Source organism: Urocitellus parryii, chromosome 9 (genome assembly GCF_045843805.1).
Source record: "Urocitellus parryii isolate mUroPar1 chromosome 9, mUroPar1.hap1, whole genome shotgun sequence".
Taxonomy (NCBI): domain Eukaryota; kingdom Metazoa; phylum Chordata; class Mammalia; order Rodentia; family Sciuridae; genus Urocitellus; species Urocitellus parryii.
The window spans coordinates 16,237,987-16,255,998 of NC_135539.1; the positions used below are offsets into that span (position 1 = coordinate 16,237,987).

General features: G+C 48.0%; 1 protein-coding gene and 1 non-coding gene across 2 annotated transcripts; both read right to left on the reverse strand.

Annotated features, from left to right (window-relative positions):
- Positions 1–38: 38 nt before the first annotated feature.
- On the reverse strand, positions 39–17,954 carry Ears2 (glutamyl-tRNA synthetase 2, mitochondrial). Its single transcript, XM_026392162.2, has 9 exons — positions 17,798–17,954; positions 14,669–14,824; positions 10,640–10,829; positions 9,621–10,093; positions 8,308–8,416; positions 5,361–5,514; positions 5,114–5,244; positions 1,045–1,180; positions 39–588 (listed from the first exon to the last, which is right to left on the reverse strand). The coding sequence occupies exons 1-9, from the start codon at positions 17,934–17,936 to the stop codon at positions 505–507; spliced, it is 1,572 nt and encodes a 523-aa protein (XP_026247947.2). The 5' UTR covers positions 17,937–17,954; the 3' UTR covers positions 39–504.
- On the reverse strand, positions 4,003–4,104 carry LOC113185165 (small nucleolar RNA U13). The gene has a single exon (XR_003301096.1). It is a non-coding gene; the product is annotated as a small nucleolar RNA U13 (small nucleolar RNA).
- Positions 17,955–18,012: the final 58 nt, after the last annotated feature.

Here is an 18,012-nt window from a genome sequence, read left to right on the forward strand (position 1 = left end):
CCCCCCCCCCCCCCCCCCCCCCCCCCCCCCGGCTCAGGTAGGAGACACACATGGCGGACCCACCTGTTAGGGGACGCACACGGCCTCTCTCTAAATAAAACTTTGTCTCAGTTTGACTGGCTTGTGTTCTTGTGCCCAACCGGGTTGCAAGATTGCAAGCCCGCGTGCACTGACAGCTCAGCAGGGAATCGCTCAGCAGGGGTGCCGCAGGCAGTGCTCGGCAGCAGGAGCGGGACTCAGCCGGCCCGGGGCCGGGCAGTTTGCGGCAAGAACAGACACAAGAACATCCCTTCCAGAGTCAAGGAGGTGAGACGGCTGAAGACCTGCCATGGAGCATGAATACACCGTACATGTAACACATGTATGCAGCAGGGATTGCAGTCCACATTCAGCTCCTTTCGTAGTGCTCCGGAGGGCCCCAGGCCTCCCTTTCCTCTCCTCTGAAGGCAGCTCCCAGGTCCACAGGTTCCTACAGCTGCCTCCAGTGTCCTGCACATCTTCTCCCTAACTGGAGAGCACCTTCTGGATTCGTTCCCGCACTTCTGTTGGTCCCAGGGACACCATCATCTCAGCTACAGGGGGTCCTTGCTAAGAAAGAAAAGGGAAAACAACGCCTTATTGTCTTAAACCGCCTAAGGAACTTGTGCTGAGCCTCAGCCTGCAGAAGACATGCCCAGGCCAGCCCCAACCCGGCCGCCTGCATCCCAGGAGCAGGCCTTGTATTTTATAAGTCTTGGACTTCCTGGATGAGGATGGGTCTCAGGGGACTGTCTTTCTGTATTAAGCAAACTTGTTATGTCTCCTACCCTCAATAACCTGCAAACCCCGTGAAGGCAGGGATCACGTGTCCGCACCAGACCTAGCACGGGGCTTACTTACAGCAGCTACTCCCTAACCACAGTCCACCGAATGACTGAAGGAGAAGGCGATCATGTTTCACTCATCTTTGCATCCCCCAAAACTGAGCTCAGAACCTGGCAATAAATGTGAGTTGCAAAGCTACGGGAGGTCCCAGGGAACGGTTCAGCCCAGCTCCCTCCTCACCAGCTGTCCACTGAGGGCCACTCGGAGGAGTTTCATCACGTTACTGTGCTTTGTGCCTTCCAGACCTTCCGACAGCTTCTTCAGTTCTCCATTCAGCACATCCTGCGTTAAGCTCACGCCAGATTTTTCCAAAAGCCTAGAAGAGGGTCGGTCTATAAGGGGCTTGCGCAGGTCAATGGCAAATGGGTGGGAGGGTGACCTTCACAGGGTTATCACTTAACCACAATACAAGCCCAATTGTGTGTGTGTGTGTGTGTGTGTGTGTGTGTATGTGTGTGGTAGATGGTAGATATCTACCATCCCCCATTCAAGCTGGAAAAACAAAAACATCAAGGGGACCACATACAGAGATAACCCAAGCTCGAAGTCACCATAAGAGGATTTTCTAATTGCTACCTCTGAGTCCTAAATCTCTGTCCTAGTTTTCTCATGTGTGTAAGTGGGGATAATTACAGCATCTGCACTGCACAGGGCTATGTGGAAAGTGGAAACCTGAAGGTGCTAAGCACGGGGCCTAAACACAAGGTATACACTGAAGAGCATTAGGTTACATGTCTCCACAGAAAGTTTAAAAACTCAGCTGCCACTTATTATATTCAAGAGCTCAGATACATTACAAGAGGACTTAAAAAGAAATTTAGAAATGGATTAGACACAGGATAAAAGAAGAGATAATTTCTGAAAATTATCTGAAACACAGTTTCAAGACTGGCTGGGGAAACCTATTTAAGAAGCATCCAGAAGATCAGAGGAACAGACTGAGACCAACTTGCTACAGCCTCTCTTCCCACAAGCCGAAGCACTTAAGGATCTAAACTCCAAGGGGCCAGTCACTACCCCCCACCAAGTTCTGGTGTCCAGCTGAGGTCCTCTCCGAAAAGCATGCTTGAGTTTCCAGAGCGATTTCCCATTCAACCACAGCGTGACTGCAAACCATCTGGTCCAGCTCTGAGTGAGGTAAGCAAGAGGAGGAGTAGGCTGGTTGGTGTATCCACAGAACTTCCAGCTCCCTAAGAGTCTACCTGAGATTTTAAACTGGAGCCCCTAAAGAGGGACTGAGGCGGGGCGTCTCACTGTTACAGATGATCCATGAGGCCGATCTGACATGACCTGCTACTCACAATGGGGTCCACACAGCTGGGTTCCAAAGGTCAGCTCAGCATGAACTACTGGCTCAGGGAACGGGGTTCATAAGTGATTTGAAGAAATTGCTTTTTGCACACACTCCGTGTTCTTACTAACTGCCAGTACTTCAGCAACTAGCTTCAGTTTAAGACAAAAATGTCCAATTCCTACTGCATCATTGCCATGGTCTCAATATTTTTGTCTTCCTAAATTTGCATGTTGAAATCCTACCTCCCAAGATGATGGTGTGAGGGAGTGGATTTTGGTGAAGGAAGGGGATTGGTACTCATGTAAAAGAGACTCCAGAGAGCTCCCTTATCCCTTCTGCCAGTAAAAGGACAGAAGAGCAATAGGCCACAAAAGCAAGCCCTTAACACTGAATCAGCTGGCCTGCTGATCTAGGGTGGCCGGCTCCAGACCTCAGAGAAATCACGTCGAAGCCACCAGTCTATGGTACTTTGTTATGGTAGCCCCACTGGACAAATATAATCATTAACTGGGCCACATGATTGCAGCTACTTATGAAATTAAAAAGATGAAATATAAAATATAAAAGGTAACTTGGGGAAAAAACCCAGATACTCCCCCTATTGTCATTATAGGCAAGCAGGCTGCCAAGGAACGGACGAAGGGATGACAGCCCCTGGCGGCCACTCATAGCAGCTCGGGACATGGGACACGTCAGAACTGGCCCAGAGCTTGGCGTGGACACAAAAGGGACTTCTAGTGATCTGGCAGCTTCTGAACATTCGGGTGTCAAATTTCCTGACTTGAGTGGGAGTCCAGAGTCTGTGAACTCTAATGCCCTGGCAGGAAGGAAGAGTCTTGGTGAATTATACCTAATGGCCCCACTGCAGATGTCTGAATGAAGAGCAGTGGCAATGACAACTACCGGGAGTTCATTCTCCAGAGTCACTTACAAAAATGCTTACTAGTACCCATGTGAGGTCCTTCACGGCAGCATTACTTGTAACAGCAGAATTTGGAAGCAACCCAAATGTGCAGCAATAGGAGACAAACTCAATAAGTTATAGTAAGTAGCTATATATACATATAATGCATCTGACATATAAAACAGCACACTGAACGCAAACACGCACGTTTTCTATCATTTTCTAATGTAATAATCACAGCAAAAGCAGAGGTAAGTACAACAAATATCTGTGGTTTTGGCTGCTAAGCATCCATCCCGTTTTCTTCTGATACCAGTTTCCCAAATCTCCTTGGGGAATTCTCAGCCATGTGTTAGCTGGAGGTCCACTAAGAGTCCTGCACATGGCCTAGGTCTATGCCAACCACCACATGGCATTCCCCAGGCCTCAGTGGTTCAGGGAAAGGAAGATAAAACCAATCAGCTCCTATTAATCTCAAACCATAGGGAAAGAGGTAATCCTAGAATACTGTCTGAAGCCGTTTTTTTTTTTTTTTGGGGGGGGCAGATACCGGGGATCGAGCTCAGGGGCACTCAACCACTGAGCCACATCCCCAGCCCTATTTTGCATTTTATTTAGAGACAGGGTCTCACTGAATTGCTTAGGGCCTTGCTAAGTTGCTGAGACTGGCTTTGAAATTGCGATCCTCCTGCCTCATCTTCCCGAGCCTCTGGGATTACACATGTGCACCACCGTGCCCAGCTGGAGCTGAGATTTTGAGGCATACAGTGGCTGAGGCTATCTTACAAAAACTGTGCCGTTAATGATCCCCCAGCATCCCTTTTTCACTTTATCTATTTAGCAGGGTTGGGGATGGAACCCAGGGCTTCACATGTGAAGCAAGTACTCTAATACTGAGCAAATCCTCAGCCTTGATTTATTTCTTTTTTTTTTTTTTTCACGTCAGGCAGGCAATGTGCTGATATTGTAACAAGGCTTAGAGGGAGGGATATCTCACACAAGAGTGTGAACACCCAATCATCACACTTAAGAACCGGAGGATCAGTCTTATTTATTTTTCAAAGACAGGGTCTTGTTTTGTTGCTCAGGCTGGTCTTGAATTCCTGAGCTCAAGCAATCCTCCTGCCTCAGCCTCCTATGTAGGAGGCACTCACCACCATGTCCAGCTTTCTCCCTTTCTTATGCAGTAATAGAATTTTAAGTTGGGCACGTGGCTGTCAAATATTAAAACTACACTTCCAGATTGCCTGGCAGCTAAGTGTGGCCCTGAGACGTAACTCTAGAATATGGGTAGAAATGGTATGTGCAGCTTCAAGGAAGGTCCTTAGAGAGAAGGAATGTCACCTTTCCTCCCTCCCCTTCTGGTTGAATGGTGGACAGTCCATGAGCCACCACAGACCACAGACAGGAGTGAAACTGAAGAGACCCTTAGGACAAAGATAAAAGCTATTCAGTCCCAGGCCACCTCCTGCAGGCTGCCAGGGAGATATGGACTTCCATTTCTTCGGGTAGAGAGCCCCCTGCCACCTGCCCAATACAGAGCTCTGCAGAGAAAGCAACCATGGAGGAGAGCGGAGAGGTGTCGGCCACATGGTGTGGCCCCTCACCAGCAGAATCCAGGCAGCACGTCCTCTGGCCTTGGTAGGCGTGGACACCCTTCCCCTCTTGCTTGTGCCATCCTTGGTTGTTTTTACCCTTGTAACCAAAACAACTGTTATGGTTCCAGAAAGAAGCAGTTCCACAGACAGATGAGGAAACGAAGCTCAGAGAGCTCCACTTGGCCAAGAGAAGCCACCTTGGCAAGAAGAATTAGCTTGGTAAGTGGCAGAGCTAGGATGCAGCCCAAGTCGGGCCAAGCCGCTGAACCCACCGCCTGCGCCCAGGGAGAGGCTGGTCCTTTAGGCTACCTCCTAACCTAAGAAAGCCACAGTGAGCGATTCTCCCCAGCACAGGCCTAGGCTGGGGGTCCCACAGGCCAGGCCAGGGGGAAGGGGCCGGGGGAGAGAGAGGGGAAGGAGAGTGGAACCTTGAGCTCAGTCTGCAGTACTCACCTCAGCAAGCGCTCGGCGATCACATCCACCTTCTCTGAGATGGCGCCCAGCTGTGCTCGACCCACAGCAGGCCGAGTCCACAGGTAGGAGTAAGCTGGGGAGACCAAGTCCTGTAGGCGGCAGATGTGACCCTAGGGAAGGAGGCCATCATTGCATGTGCTGGGAGTGAAGCTCTAACCGCCCTGGAAGGTGTTTAAACCCACATTTGGAAGGAATGGCTCATCCTCCCAAAGTGCCACCTTCACACCTGTCGCAGCAAGATGATCCTCTCCACATAGGCTGGGTCCAGGACATCCCGGTCTTGCAGACGGCTCCCAAATGCCTTCTCCACAAGGGCCTGCAGCTGCCCCACCAGATGGTGCCTCTGGGACTCACTGCTCACCAGCCGTCGGAGGTGCAGCCTACAGGAGAAGTCAGAGGGCCTCGCTGCCTTGGCACCCAACCCCTCTCCCCAGGGAAGCCAGCTGGCTTGAAGAGTGACACATCACATGAATCCCCTCCCCCAGCATTAGAAGCAGGACTGTACTTCACACTTATAAAAGGAAGGGGAGATAGGGGATCTTACTAAGGTTACAGTCAGCCCAAGGGTCGAGGCCACGGCAGACAGGTTTTGTTGCTAGCACTTTTAATACAGTAACTGACAAATTCGTTCTCTTTTTTTGGATGGGGGTGCTAGGGATCAAGTACAGGTCCTTGTACCTGCTAAGCAGGCCTCACCACTGAGCTACACCCCATCCCAGGAGCTGGTTTTTAAACGAGGAAGAGATCATGTTAGACAGTCAGGGCTTCCTTTGGAAAATGAGGGGAGCTGCTGCAAAGGGCCCTCGTCCGCACAGCTTCCACTGGCTGGAGCAGGCTGGAAGCCTGGCTTAGACCCCAGAGGCCTCCAGGTCACCTGTTCCTCTAATTCCTGGTCTCTTACTTGGCTCTCCACTTCCCTCATGCTCCCTGTCTGGCCTCAACAGGCATCTAAGTTTATAAAGCAGAATCTGGAACGTCCGCCTCCTATCCTTACTACATGATGGGGCTTTGGTGTAAAAGGAGAGGTAAAAAATACAGACCCTAAGATTTGAAGCAGAGTGTTGTTTGAAGTGTTTGTTGAAGTTTAAGTCTGGCTTTTCTTTCCAGCTCAAATCTCTCTATTTCAGAATTCTTTTAACTGTGGATTCTCTTCTTTGGAAATAGTAAAATCTCTAAGAATCCAAGCCTCAAACCAGGTCCTGTCATCCTCAGTCCCCTAGGCTGCCATCCCCTCTCCTTGGCAGGACTAGAGGGGCCAGAGAGAGAGAGAGTGGTACAGGGTCAGGGACCATTCTGAGATACTGGGCTCCTCCTCTGAGATGTGGTAAAGAAGGCAGGGAGCAAGGAGTGGAGAAGCACCTCACAGGCTCTGGAAGGACGGGCCTGAGGACGAGGCCTGCCCGCCAGGTGTTTGCAGTAAGTTACACAACCACTGGGAGGCGGGGATCCTCACCATAAAGATAAAGTGGGGACAATAAAAGACCTCCTCACAGGGTAGCTATGACAATTAAATGAGGGACTGCAAGTACAGTCCTGATAGCAAGGCCTGCACGCCACATTTGGAAACTACTGACAGGAGAGGGTCTGAAAAGAGGCTTTGGCATGTGATAGGGTGGAGAGGTGAGACCTCTAGAGAAGTTTCTGGAATGCAAACTGGTCAAAACACAGTTTTAAAACAAATTTTTAAAAGGTATGAAGGAAACACATGAATGCAGTACTGAAACTGTTTTTAGAATCTGCTTAGCAGCTGGGTGGGACAGTAGAAAGAAAGAAAAACAAAGACGGAAGAACAAAACAAGACCAAAAAAATCCAAGAGCCCCTCATGGCCATGTTTGAAATAATACCTGTAAGGTCCAGGACCTGGGACACAGCAAGTGCTAAATAAAAGTTAATGACTATTGTCACTTTCACCACACCACTAGTACTGTTGCTGCTATGGCAACTATATTTATTATTGTTTCTTAAATAACCACAGCAATGGCTTGAGGAATGTCTGAAGATAACCACTTTGGCTACATTAAGCCTTTGGCAGCAATCCCAATGCTTCACCCCATCCCTGACTCTCACTAAGCAAAAGTCCACCTCTGTCTTTCTTATGACCCCTCCCCGCCACTGGGTGCTTCTGAGAGGACTGGAATGAAACACTAAGTATCTCTCCTGTCCTGGCCCCATTCCCCTGGAAATATCACTTTCTCTATAATAAAAAGAGACATGCATGTGGTGTTTAACATGTACGCTGCACTCACTCTTGCACACTCCATGCAAGAGACGGCCACTGTTCACTGTGGAAACTTGAATTATTTAAATTCTGACTTGGACTTTGCACAATAACCCAGGGCAAGATCATAAGACTGACCTCGAGGTCTGATGGGAGAAGTACATGAAATGACATCCTTAGAACAACTGCAGGGCAGGTTGCCTACCATGCATGCAGCCCTGGGTTCAATCCCCAGCACCAAAAAACAAAACACACACACACACACACACACACACACACACACACAAAATCTGCAGGTGAAGTGAATCTCTGCACCAGTAGGAGCTTATCCCCAAAGCAGTGCTCAAAAAGGTGCTGAAAGGTGCCTGGTCCCTGACAGTGCCTGGCCCCAATTGGCAAACTGGATCAATGGCCTTATCCCTAATGCCCTTTGACTGACACGTCACAATGATATCTGAACTTGAACGGTGAGCCTACTGGAGGTTCAAAGTGAAGACCTACTTGATAGCAGCTAACTGAAACATTAACCTGATGCCATGAGATGGTGCTGGTTCCCTGAGCTGGCCGGGGAGAGGATGGGTAGACAGATTCTAAATGAAGACGTTCCCCTCCAGGCTTTGGGTCATAACAGAATCCATGCAAGGGGTGTCCAGAAACAATGGCAATGACAAAATCAGCCCCACCCATTTACTGAGCACTTTCTGTGTGCCAGGAGTTGTGCAAGATACCTTCACGCAACACTTAATTCTTACAACAATCACATATGATGGGCATTATTAGCCCTAGAGTAAAGAAGATAAAATGCAGGCCTGAGGAGTGACTTGCTATGACCACGCAGCATTAGACACTAGAGCCAAAAGTCACAATCAGGTGCATGGGACTCCAGAGCCCACTCCACCTTCCACCGTGAGTTACAAGGCCCTTTCCTAGCAGATCTTCATGCTCCCTACTCACCTGTTGAATTCTGGGAGCTTCTCCAGGTCCAGCAGGGCCGAGTGGCAGGTGATCCGAGTCAGGTCGAACTGTGCTATCAGCTCCGGCAGGGTCCTGCCCATTTGGTTCTCTGCAAGTGAGGCCCGTCAAGCGGCTCAGCTTCCTCCCTCCCGTCCTCCTTCCACTTTCTTTTGTGGGGGAGAAGGGGACAGAATCTTGCTATGGTGTCCAGCTGTCCCTGAACTTGTGATCCTTCTGCCCCACCCTCCCAAGTAGTTGGAATTAGAGGTGCACACCATCACGCCTGACCTCCTTCCACTTCTGAACACGAGAACTCTGGACTCCCCTTTCCACTCCAACCCCAGGGATCTGAATTCTAGATATTAAGGCCCAGATGAGCCTCTCATTTTCAGAAAGGGTTTTTTCTGTCAGTAAGGTAAATACAAGTCTGAAAGTAGGCAAAATCAATCCTTGTTACCCTAAAAGACACCAGATTCCAATTTGATTGTAAAATATACTGATGCCCAGAACCAAATTTGGTTCCAAAATGCAACCACTGTTCAGAACTGCAGTGCCTGAAGCTGATTCATATAAATAGCTGCTCCTTCCTATGCGTCAGTAGGCATAATGGACATGGAAAACACTCAAGTGCTAGATCCCTTACTAGCTGTGTAACTCTGGCAAGCTACTCAACCTCTCTGAGCTTGACAGAGGGATTAGTCCCCAAGCAAATTTTAAGAGTTAAATGAAGTAAAAGCAGAATAAATCATGAGCAGACTGCTCTGGCCATATTTCCAGAAATCTCTGCCATAAGAAGTCATTCTATTTGATGCTTGATTCTACAAGATCTGGGTTCTAAATTCTGGGCCAAGTTTAAGGACTCAGTTCGGAATAAACTGAATTTGTAGTAATATTAGTATTATGGTTAAAGTATATGCTTGTATAATAGCAATAATCACGGGAGTTATAATTTTTGGGATTATTATACAGCAGGCTCTGAGCTGGTAGCCTTGTGTTCATGAGCTCAGTTGAATTCTAACATAACCCTGAGGCAAATATTTATCCCCACTGTACAGATGAGGCAAATGGTACTTTAAGCTCTATAAGAACAGGAACTAGGCCTACTGTGGTGATTCTCTGGAGCCCCAGCACTCTACGAGGTGTCTGGCTCAATAAATATTTGTTGAATATTGTTGAATAAAAAAATGAACGTGTCCAAGATCACGTGGCTGGTAGGTGGCAAAGTTGGGACTGATGACCAGGTCTGCCTGGACCAAGGGCCCTGTTCCTCAGTGTCACACTCCGCCACCCTGACTGCTCTGTTGAGTGGGTACCTGCAAACCCCGAGCCACAGTTGGTGATGATATCGAGCAAGGCTTCAGGCAGAAAGCCAGCAGCAGCAAAATGCTCCAGGAAAATGTCCCCTTGCCTCTTGGACAGCTTGCTGCCATCCCTGTTGAGCAGCAGGGGCAGGTGGGCAAAGTGTGGTGGCTGCCAGCCCAGGGCCTGGTAGAGAAGCAGGTGCTTGGAGGTGGAGACGAGCCACTCGGAGCCTCGTAGCACATGGCTGATGCCCATGTGGTGGTCGTCCACCACACAGGCCAGGTGGTACGTGGGGAAGCCATCACTCTTCAGGATGACTGGGTCCCCCTCCACGCTGGCCACTTCATGCCGACTCCAGCCATATACTAGGTCCTGGAAGGCTGGTGCCTCCTCCTCCAGGCGGAAGCGGATAGCAGGCTTGGGATCCTTGGCCAGTTTCTGGGCCACCTGCTCCTGGCTCAGATTCCGGCACCGATTGTCATACCTGTTGGGGAGCAGAGCAGCATAACAGCTAAGAGAAATGCTGCTGGACGTGGTCCTACCTTTGTCTCTGATAGATGCATGACACTGGGCAAGTCACTTACCTCCTTAAGCTATTTCATCATCCTAGAATGGGAATAATAGTAGATGTTGTGTGGAAAACTGAGATGACACAAGAGGCAGACACTCATGTTTGCCACCGTATCAACTATTCCCCTCTTCTCCCTGCTGATGAGGAAATGGCAAGCTGCCTGGACTGAGGGTTGAATCTAGACAGCAGGCAGTGAAGATTTGAGGCCTACCAACAGCCAGGGAGAGAGGATGGAAGCAGATCCTCCTGGACCAAGCCCTGGGATAACTTCAGGCCTGCCTCAGACCCAACTGCAGCCCTGAGCTAAACCCCGAGCCAAAGAACCTGGCTCAGTGGTGCTCAGACGCCTGACCCATAGAAACCATGAGGCAACTAAAGCTGGAGGTAACTGGTTATGCAGCAACAAATGACAAACACATCCAAGTCTGGGGAGGCATCGGAAATAGGCTGTGGCCTCACCGGGGCGTCTGATGGCTCCTCAGGGCCTCCTTCTTCAGGAGTTCCAGCCGCTGCGGAGAGCAGAAACAGGGATAGGCAGCTCCTGTCTTGAGCAGCGCTTTTGTGGCCTGGGCATACAGTGCCAAACGCTGAGATTGCTGGTAGGGCCCCGCAGGACCTCCCCGGCGGGGGCTCTCATCAGGGGGGATGCCTGGAACACAGGTAAGGAATCACTATCAAATAACACCCAAGAGGCACACAGTGCTCATTCCCAGGAGCTATCACAGGCGCTTTGCATGCTAAACCTTTCAGGGCTCAGAAGGTCACAAGGTCAATACCATCCTAATTTCCCTTTTCCAGATGAAAAGGGAAAGACAGAGAGGTTGAGCATTAGAGGCCATAGTCTGGTGGAGTGAGGAGTCAAACAAGGAGGGAATGGGCCCTCCACTGCCCATCTCTCCATCCACCACTGCCCTGATGAGGGAGGAAACCAGCCCAGGCCTGGAACAGCGAGTGGACCAAGGAGAAGTAAGCAAAGTTCAAGACAAGCCTGTCAGGCTCGGATGGAATCCTGACTGCGCCACTCACTAATTGTGACAGGGATTGCAGAGTGCTGATGAGTGAGTGCTAGGGTGCCAAGCTCTCTGCAGGTTTCTTTATGTGACCTCCCTGAAGCCTTGACGGCCCTCCCAGGTAGATGCTGATATCCCATCCTGTCAGGAAGAAACAGAGGCCCAGAGGTGGCATGGTACATTAAATGGTCAAAGATAAGGGGCATCACCAGCCCCAAACTCAGGCTTGTAGGCCCCAAACCCCCATTCTTTTCCCCCATTTTTTTATTGTGCATTATACTTGTACTTAACGATGGGATTTCCTGCTACATGTATGTACATGCCCACGATACAATTTGGCCCATATCACTCCCCACATGTCTACCCTCTCTCCCCATCTCCTACCCCTTGTTGCTTTCCTTTAATGATCATGAGACACCCCCCACACACCTTTTCCTTTTTTCTGTCTAGCTTTCACATATGAGAGAAAACACAACTCTTGACCTTCTGACTTTGGTTTATTTCACTTAATACAATGGTCTCAGTTCCATCCATTTTCCTGCAGATGACATACTTTCATTTTTCATTATGGCTGAATAAAACTCCATTGTGTATACATGTCACATTTTCTTTATCCATTTATCGTCTAATGGACACCTAGGCTAGTTCCATAGTTTGGCCATTGTGAACTCTGCAGCGATAAACATGGGTATGCATATGTCACTTTAGTATGATGACTTTAATTGTTTAGAATAAATACTGAGTACTGGAGTAGCTAGGTCAGATGGTGGTTTCATACCCAATCTTTTGAGAAACATCTATACTCATTTCCATAAAGGGTTGTTCTAATTTACAATCCCATCAACAGTGTAGAAGTGCTCCTTTTTCTCCACATCCTCTTCAGCATTTATTATGGTATTCTTTTTTGGTGTGGGGGGCGGCGGGGTGGGGGTACATTAGGAATTGAACTCAAGGGTGCTTAATCACTGAGACACACCCCAGACTTTTTTTATTTTGAGACAGGTTCTTGCTAAATTGCTTAGGGCCTTGCTAAGTTGCTGAGGCTGGCCTCAAACTTGTGATCCTCCTACCTCAGGCTCCAGAGTGCTGGGATTACGCGTGTGTGCCACCAAGTCCGGCTATTGTTTGTATTCTTGAGGGCTGCCATCCTGACTGATATGAGAAGAAATCTCAATGCAGTTTTGATCTGCACTTTCCTAACTGCTAATGATGTCGAACATTTTTTTTTTCACGTATTTGTTGGCCATTTGTGTTTCTTTGAGAAGTGTCTGCTTAATTTGCCCACTTATTAACTGCATTATTTGGGTTTTTTGGCGTTAAGAATTTTGAGTTCTCTCTCTATATTCTAGATATTCATCCTGTGTCAGATGAGCAGAACTCATCTCTCCCATTCTGTAGGTTCTCTCTTCACATTCCCAATTGTCTCCTTTGCTGTGCAGACGCTTTTTAACTTGATGCCATCCCATTTATTAACTCTTGGCATTATTTCCTGAGGTTTACAGGTAGGATAGTTTCAATTTTTGCTATAATCAAATCTAAGTTATTCTCGGCAGGCCTGCCTAACCCAGCATCCTACCTCCTCAGGTCATATAGGATAGACAACTGTAAATGCTTCCTGCAGAGAGAACACGAGGATTGGAGAACACATGGAAGACTCTACCCTCAAAGAGCCTTCAAAGGAATTAGGAAGATAAAGTCACGGGTTGCCCCACGGCACTTCACGCTAATATAAACACTGCAGGTGGATGGGACTGGGCTCAAACCTACTGATTTACATGCAATGTCTGAAGGAGGCAAAAACAGGAGGCAAATCCATAGGAAGAGAAAGTAGATTAGCAGTTGCTGAGGGGTGGGGGAAGTGGAATGAAGAGTAACTGTTAAGAGACAGCAGTTTCTTTTCCAGATAATGAAAATGTTCTAGGACTAGTGGTGACAGCTGTACAACAAGGGGAATATACTAAAAACCACCAAATTGTGCACTTCGAAAGGGTGAATTTCAATTATGTGAATTATATGTCAGTTAAAAAGAAAAATGACACCCAAAGTGAGGAGCTCTAGACATCAGCCACCCTGGGGACCTGTTCCCTGCCCTGAGAACCGTGCGGGGGTGTGTGCTCCGCCGAGGGGCTCAGACCTCACACACCCATCAGGCTGTACCAGGAGCTCCAGGAGCCAGGGACCATCAGCCTGCTCATCACTCTACCCCTCGTGTCCAGCACAACACCTGGACACATGGCAGGAGCTCCATGAGGTTCTCACCTCAGCTTTGCTTTAGCTCCAGGCAACCCCTGTCCTCAGATCTCCAGTGGCCCTGCTTTGTTCACTGCCCTGAGGCCACGCTGGCCTCCTGGCCACTTCTCAGATCCACCCGGCACTTCCTTTCCTGGGAACTTTGGGACTGTGATTCCCTGGGCTTTGAGCAGTTTCCCTCAGGTGATTCCAGGACTGGCCCCTATTTCATTCAAGTCTCCACGCCAATGACTCCTCTTCAGAAGAGACTACCCCACTGAAATGAGCACTCCTCACCCAAGTCCCGACCCCTTATCCACACCTCTTATCATCTCTTAACATCAGGGCAACAGGAATGAGCTGATGAGTCTGTCCCTTCTCCATGAGCACCGGGTCTTTACCTAATGTCCCCAGCACCTGGACTGGAACATGGATCACAATGAGTGATCTTACTAAATACATTCCTTTATTCAATGAGCCTCAAAGGAATATGTGCCAAAACCTATAATAGAATCTATAAATAAAATGATTTCTGCCCTTTAGAAACTCAGAGTCTAGTGAATGATTTACACGAGATGAGAGCACACATCTCAACACAATCTTGGTATTTTCCCTTAGGGTCATTAACTTTGACCTGTCCCTAGCAGAGGTTTGCAGGGTTGTTTTGACCTGGGAAACACAACATACTCCTCCTTGTTTTCCCTGAGCTTAGCTGTCCTCAGAATTAAACTTTCCACAAGATCAACTTCAGAGACTGCACATATTTTGTTTGGCTCATATAATGTGGTTTAAAAAAAAGAAAGTCTGAGCTCAGACTTAACAATGGGAAGTATTCATAAAATAAAAATGAAAAATAAATAAATTGCACTTCTGTCCCTCTTGGAACCAGAGGACTGGACAAGCTGGGCCACATTCCCATGGGACCAGGAGCTGCAGCTCAGAGGCACTGCCTCTTTTAGAAGACTCCTGCTTCCTCTGCTCACCACAGGCCCAGCTCCCCAGTTCCCACTTGCCTGGGAGTCTTGCCTGGCCTGGTAGGGAATGGACTTGAGATTCTGAGATAAGAACAGGAGTCTCAAACAGCCTTGGAGCTTGCTTTAGGAGCCCTGGCATCTTTCCAGGTGGCAAATGCCACCTCAGGTAGCATAAATGTACCTTTTTTCCATTCTCCACCATGAGAAGATCTACAGACTCCTTTTCCTGCTCCCTATTCCTTCCTTGAAGATGGTCCTCTCCCTGCCAGCCTCACCTGCCCACTCCAGCATGTCCTCAATATTCTCTGCTGCCCCAGGCACAAGGCGGCTCTGATCCGTGTCTTCCAGCCTCAGGATGAAGCTCCCCTGGTGCTTCTTGGCAAAGATGTAGTTGTACAGGGCAGTGCGGAGGCCACCTAGGTGCAAGAAGCCTAATGGAAAAGAACAATTCAGACAAGTCAGGGAAAACGAAATCACAAGTCTCAGCTGAGGGGCAAACAAGTTCTTCTTGTGACCGAATGTCTCAATGAATTAAAGACCAAATATGGCTCTGCCTGTCCCATCTCCCTGACCAACAACCAGACAGTCAGACTGTCACAAAAGAGGACTGGGTGGTGGACTCATTTAAGTTCTCATCTTGGAAGTGGAAGATCATCCATGTTCTGGAGCCTGTCGTTTTGTAAAAATGCTCCAATTGTCCCCAAATGTATCCACCACTCTACTTTGATATTTGCCTCAAGGACACATTTCCCTCAAGGAGAGGTAGAAAATTACCCATGGAAGCCGTATCATGCAGGCATTTAACTTATGCCTTGGTCTCCTTTGGGAGACCAAGTTAATTACAAGTGAATAACAAATTTAAAATTCTATAGCTGGTGCAGTGATGTATATCTGTAATCTCAGTGGCTTGAGAGGCTGAGACATGAGAATCTCAAGTTCAAGGTCAGCCTTGGCGATAAACTGCTTCTGGGTTAAATTCTCAGTTACTCCCCCTCCAGAAAATACTTTAAAATCCTATTTTGCATATATACTCTATGCACACCTTATAATTTAATTTTGCATACTTGAGCACTAGCTTTAAATACTAACCAAAACAAAATCTGACTCCACAATATTTTCCTGCACCAGAGTTTAAACTTTTTTTAAAATATATATATATTTTTTGTAGTTGTAGATGGATACAATACCTTTATATTTATTTTTATGTGGTGCTGAGGATCAAACAAGGGCCTCACATGTGCTAGGCAAGCGCTCTACCACTGAGCGCCAACCCCAGCCCCCAGAGTTTACACACTTACTTTTTCATCATTCTTCACTGAGAACTTAAATTTAAGTTTTCCTATGGCTGTCATCTCCCCTCCCCTTACTTTCTTTGGTCTAGTCCAGAGACCTGAGTCTCCACAGTAAGCTCATCTACATTTCCAGGTATCTGAGGAAGCACAGTTTTCCTCCTGTTTCAACATGGATTCTGTGTGTGACCTTTGCCACCACAAAACCAGTGGTGTTCAATGGCACTGGGTACTAGGAACATGAAGGACACAGTCCTCATAGTTAAAAACAAGGTCTCTGACATCACATTTACCTGGATTGAAATTCGGCATCTATCACTTACCAGTTGCTACCCTTTGGGCACTCTACTTAAATTTTTTGAGCTTTAATTTCCTTATCTGCTAGAGGGATTAAAAACAAAAAATAGGCCAGCCGTGGTGGCACACATTTGTAATCCCAGTCTCTCTGGAGGTTGAAGGAGGAGGATTGAAAATTAGAGGCCAGCCTTGGCAATTAGCAAGACTAAATAAATAAACAGATAAAGAGCTGGTGGGGGGGTGGGGTTGTAGCTTGGTGGTAGAATATCCCTGTGGTAGTGGTACCTACAGTATCAAAAAAAAAACAAACAAACCACTTTATTACAAGGCTGTTGTGATATCTAAATGCTTGCTGCTGAAATATTCCTTCAATTAATTTTTAGCTAGCACAGTAATCTATGCTGCTTGATAATTCTTTTATCTGTTTGTAGTCAACAGCTTTCCTATACAAATGAGCTCTTCCTACAAATCTTCAGGGAAATGGGAATTATAATGATCATAACAGAGGGTACTGTTCATCAAATGTCTTTTATAAGATTAGACCTTACTAAGTGGCTCAGCTACATTGGCTCAAAACCAAGGCAAGTACTATTATTAGTTCTACTTGACAGACAGTAAAACTGAGGCTCTGCGATGTTAAGTAATTTGCCTAAGTTACACATCTAGGAATTGGCAGAGAGAGAAATTTGGATCTAGACAATCCTAGGACTTGGCACTCTACCGTTAAGTACTCCTAAAAGCAAGGCGCACAGTCTAGTGCTGATACGCTAACTGTTGCCAGCTCACAACAGACTAGCATAGAAAGAGTAAAGGTTTCGAAACATGTAGCAACTATTTTTTTGTATAGCAATTCAATAGAGTAAATTTTGTCTGTTGCACTGAAAAAAATAAATGGGCTTCTATGTCCTATGTTTTCAGATCTTCCGTTTTCCTAGTACTTCGTTTATATTGATTTTTACAATATAATTGTGAAGTTATATTGTAAAAACACAACTGAAAATTAAAAACCACTGCTTCCACCATGGATGATTTGAGAAACACTGCTTTCTATATAGGATACAGTGTGCATAGAAAGCTGTCATGTGCACTTGGAACTTGGCCACAAAGATGCTTATCTGCTAGCTGCGGGGTATGGAATGAAAGGCTTGCCAAGCGCAAAGCAAAGCAAAGCGGGCAGAAGGTAGCCTTGGTGAGAAAGAATGTTGGGAGCTGGTGTGGTAGTGGGTTGACAGGAGGTTGGAGACAAGTGGGTCTCCAGCAGGTTACACAATGGATCTCTGCTTCGCTGGCTTGCAAAGCTCTCAACGCTCCTAACCGCGGGGCTTTTGCACCTCCCACTTCCTCTGCCCAGGTTTTCCCAGGAGCTTCACATAGGAAGACCCCTTGGTTCTCGGTTCTCAGCTCACACGTTCTCTCCTGAGCAAGGCCTTCTTGAGCATCTCACCCTAACCTCAGCTTCCTACTCTGCTCTGTTTTCCGCATGGCCCCTGAGACTCTAGAGTCACTTTTTATAAGTGGCCACTAGAACACAGACTTCATTTTCAGTGACCACCATCCCGACGTCCAGGACGTGGCACGGTGTATACTCAACACGCGTTTCTTGAATGCATGAAAAAAGTGATCTACAGAGACGTTGCAGAGATGTTCCCGGAAACGCGAAACCTTTCCGCTCCCGGACCTCAATTTCTGCCTCTGTAAAACGGGGTCGCGCTGCCCTCCCCCGTCTGACGCCACCGGAAGGGATTTGTTCAGGAACCTTCGGGGGGCGGGGACGGGAAGGTGGGCCGCGGCCTGCAGCGTCACGTCCGCCAAGGTTACCTGTGGGGCTGGGAGCGAACCGCACTCGAACCGCAGTCCCGGGATCGATGCCCAGGCTGGATTCATGCCGTCCCACCGAGCGGCCCAAGGCCGCCGGGGGTGTCCGGAGCCGAAGCAGCCTCTTCAGGAGCGTCGCCATGTGGGCTAGACTCGCACACGTGGGCTTCTTAGTGCGTCACTTCCGGGGACTCCTCCCAGCCAATCTCCCTCTGCCA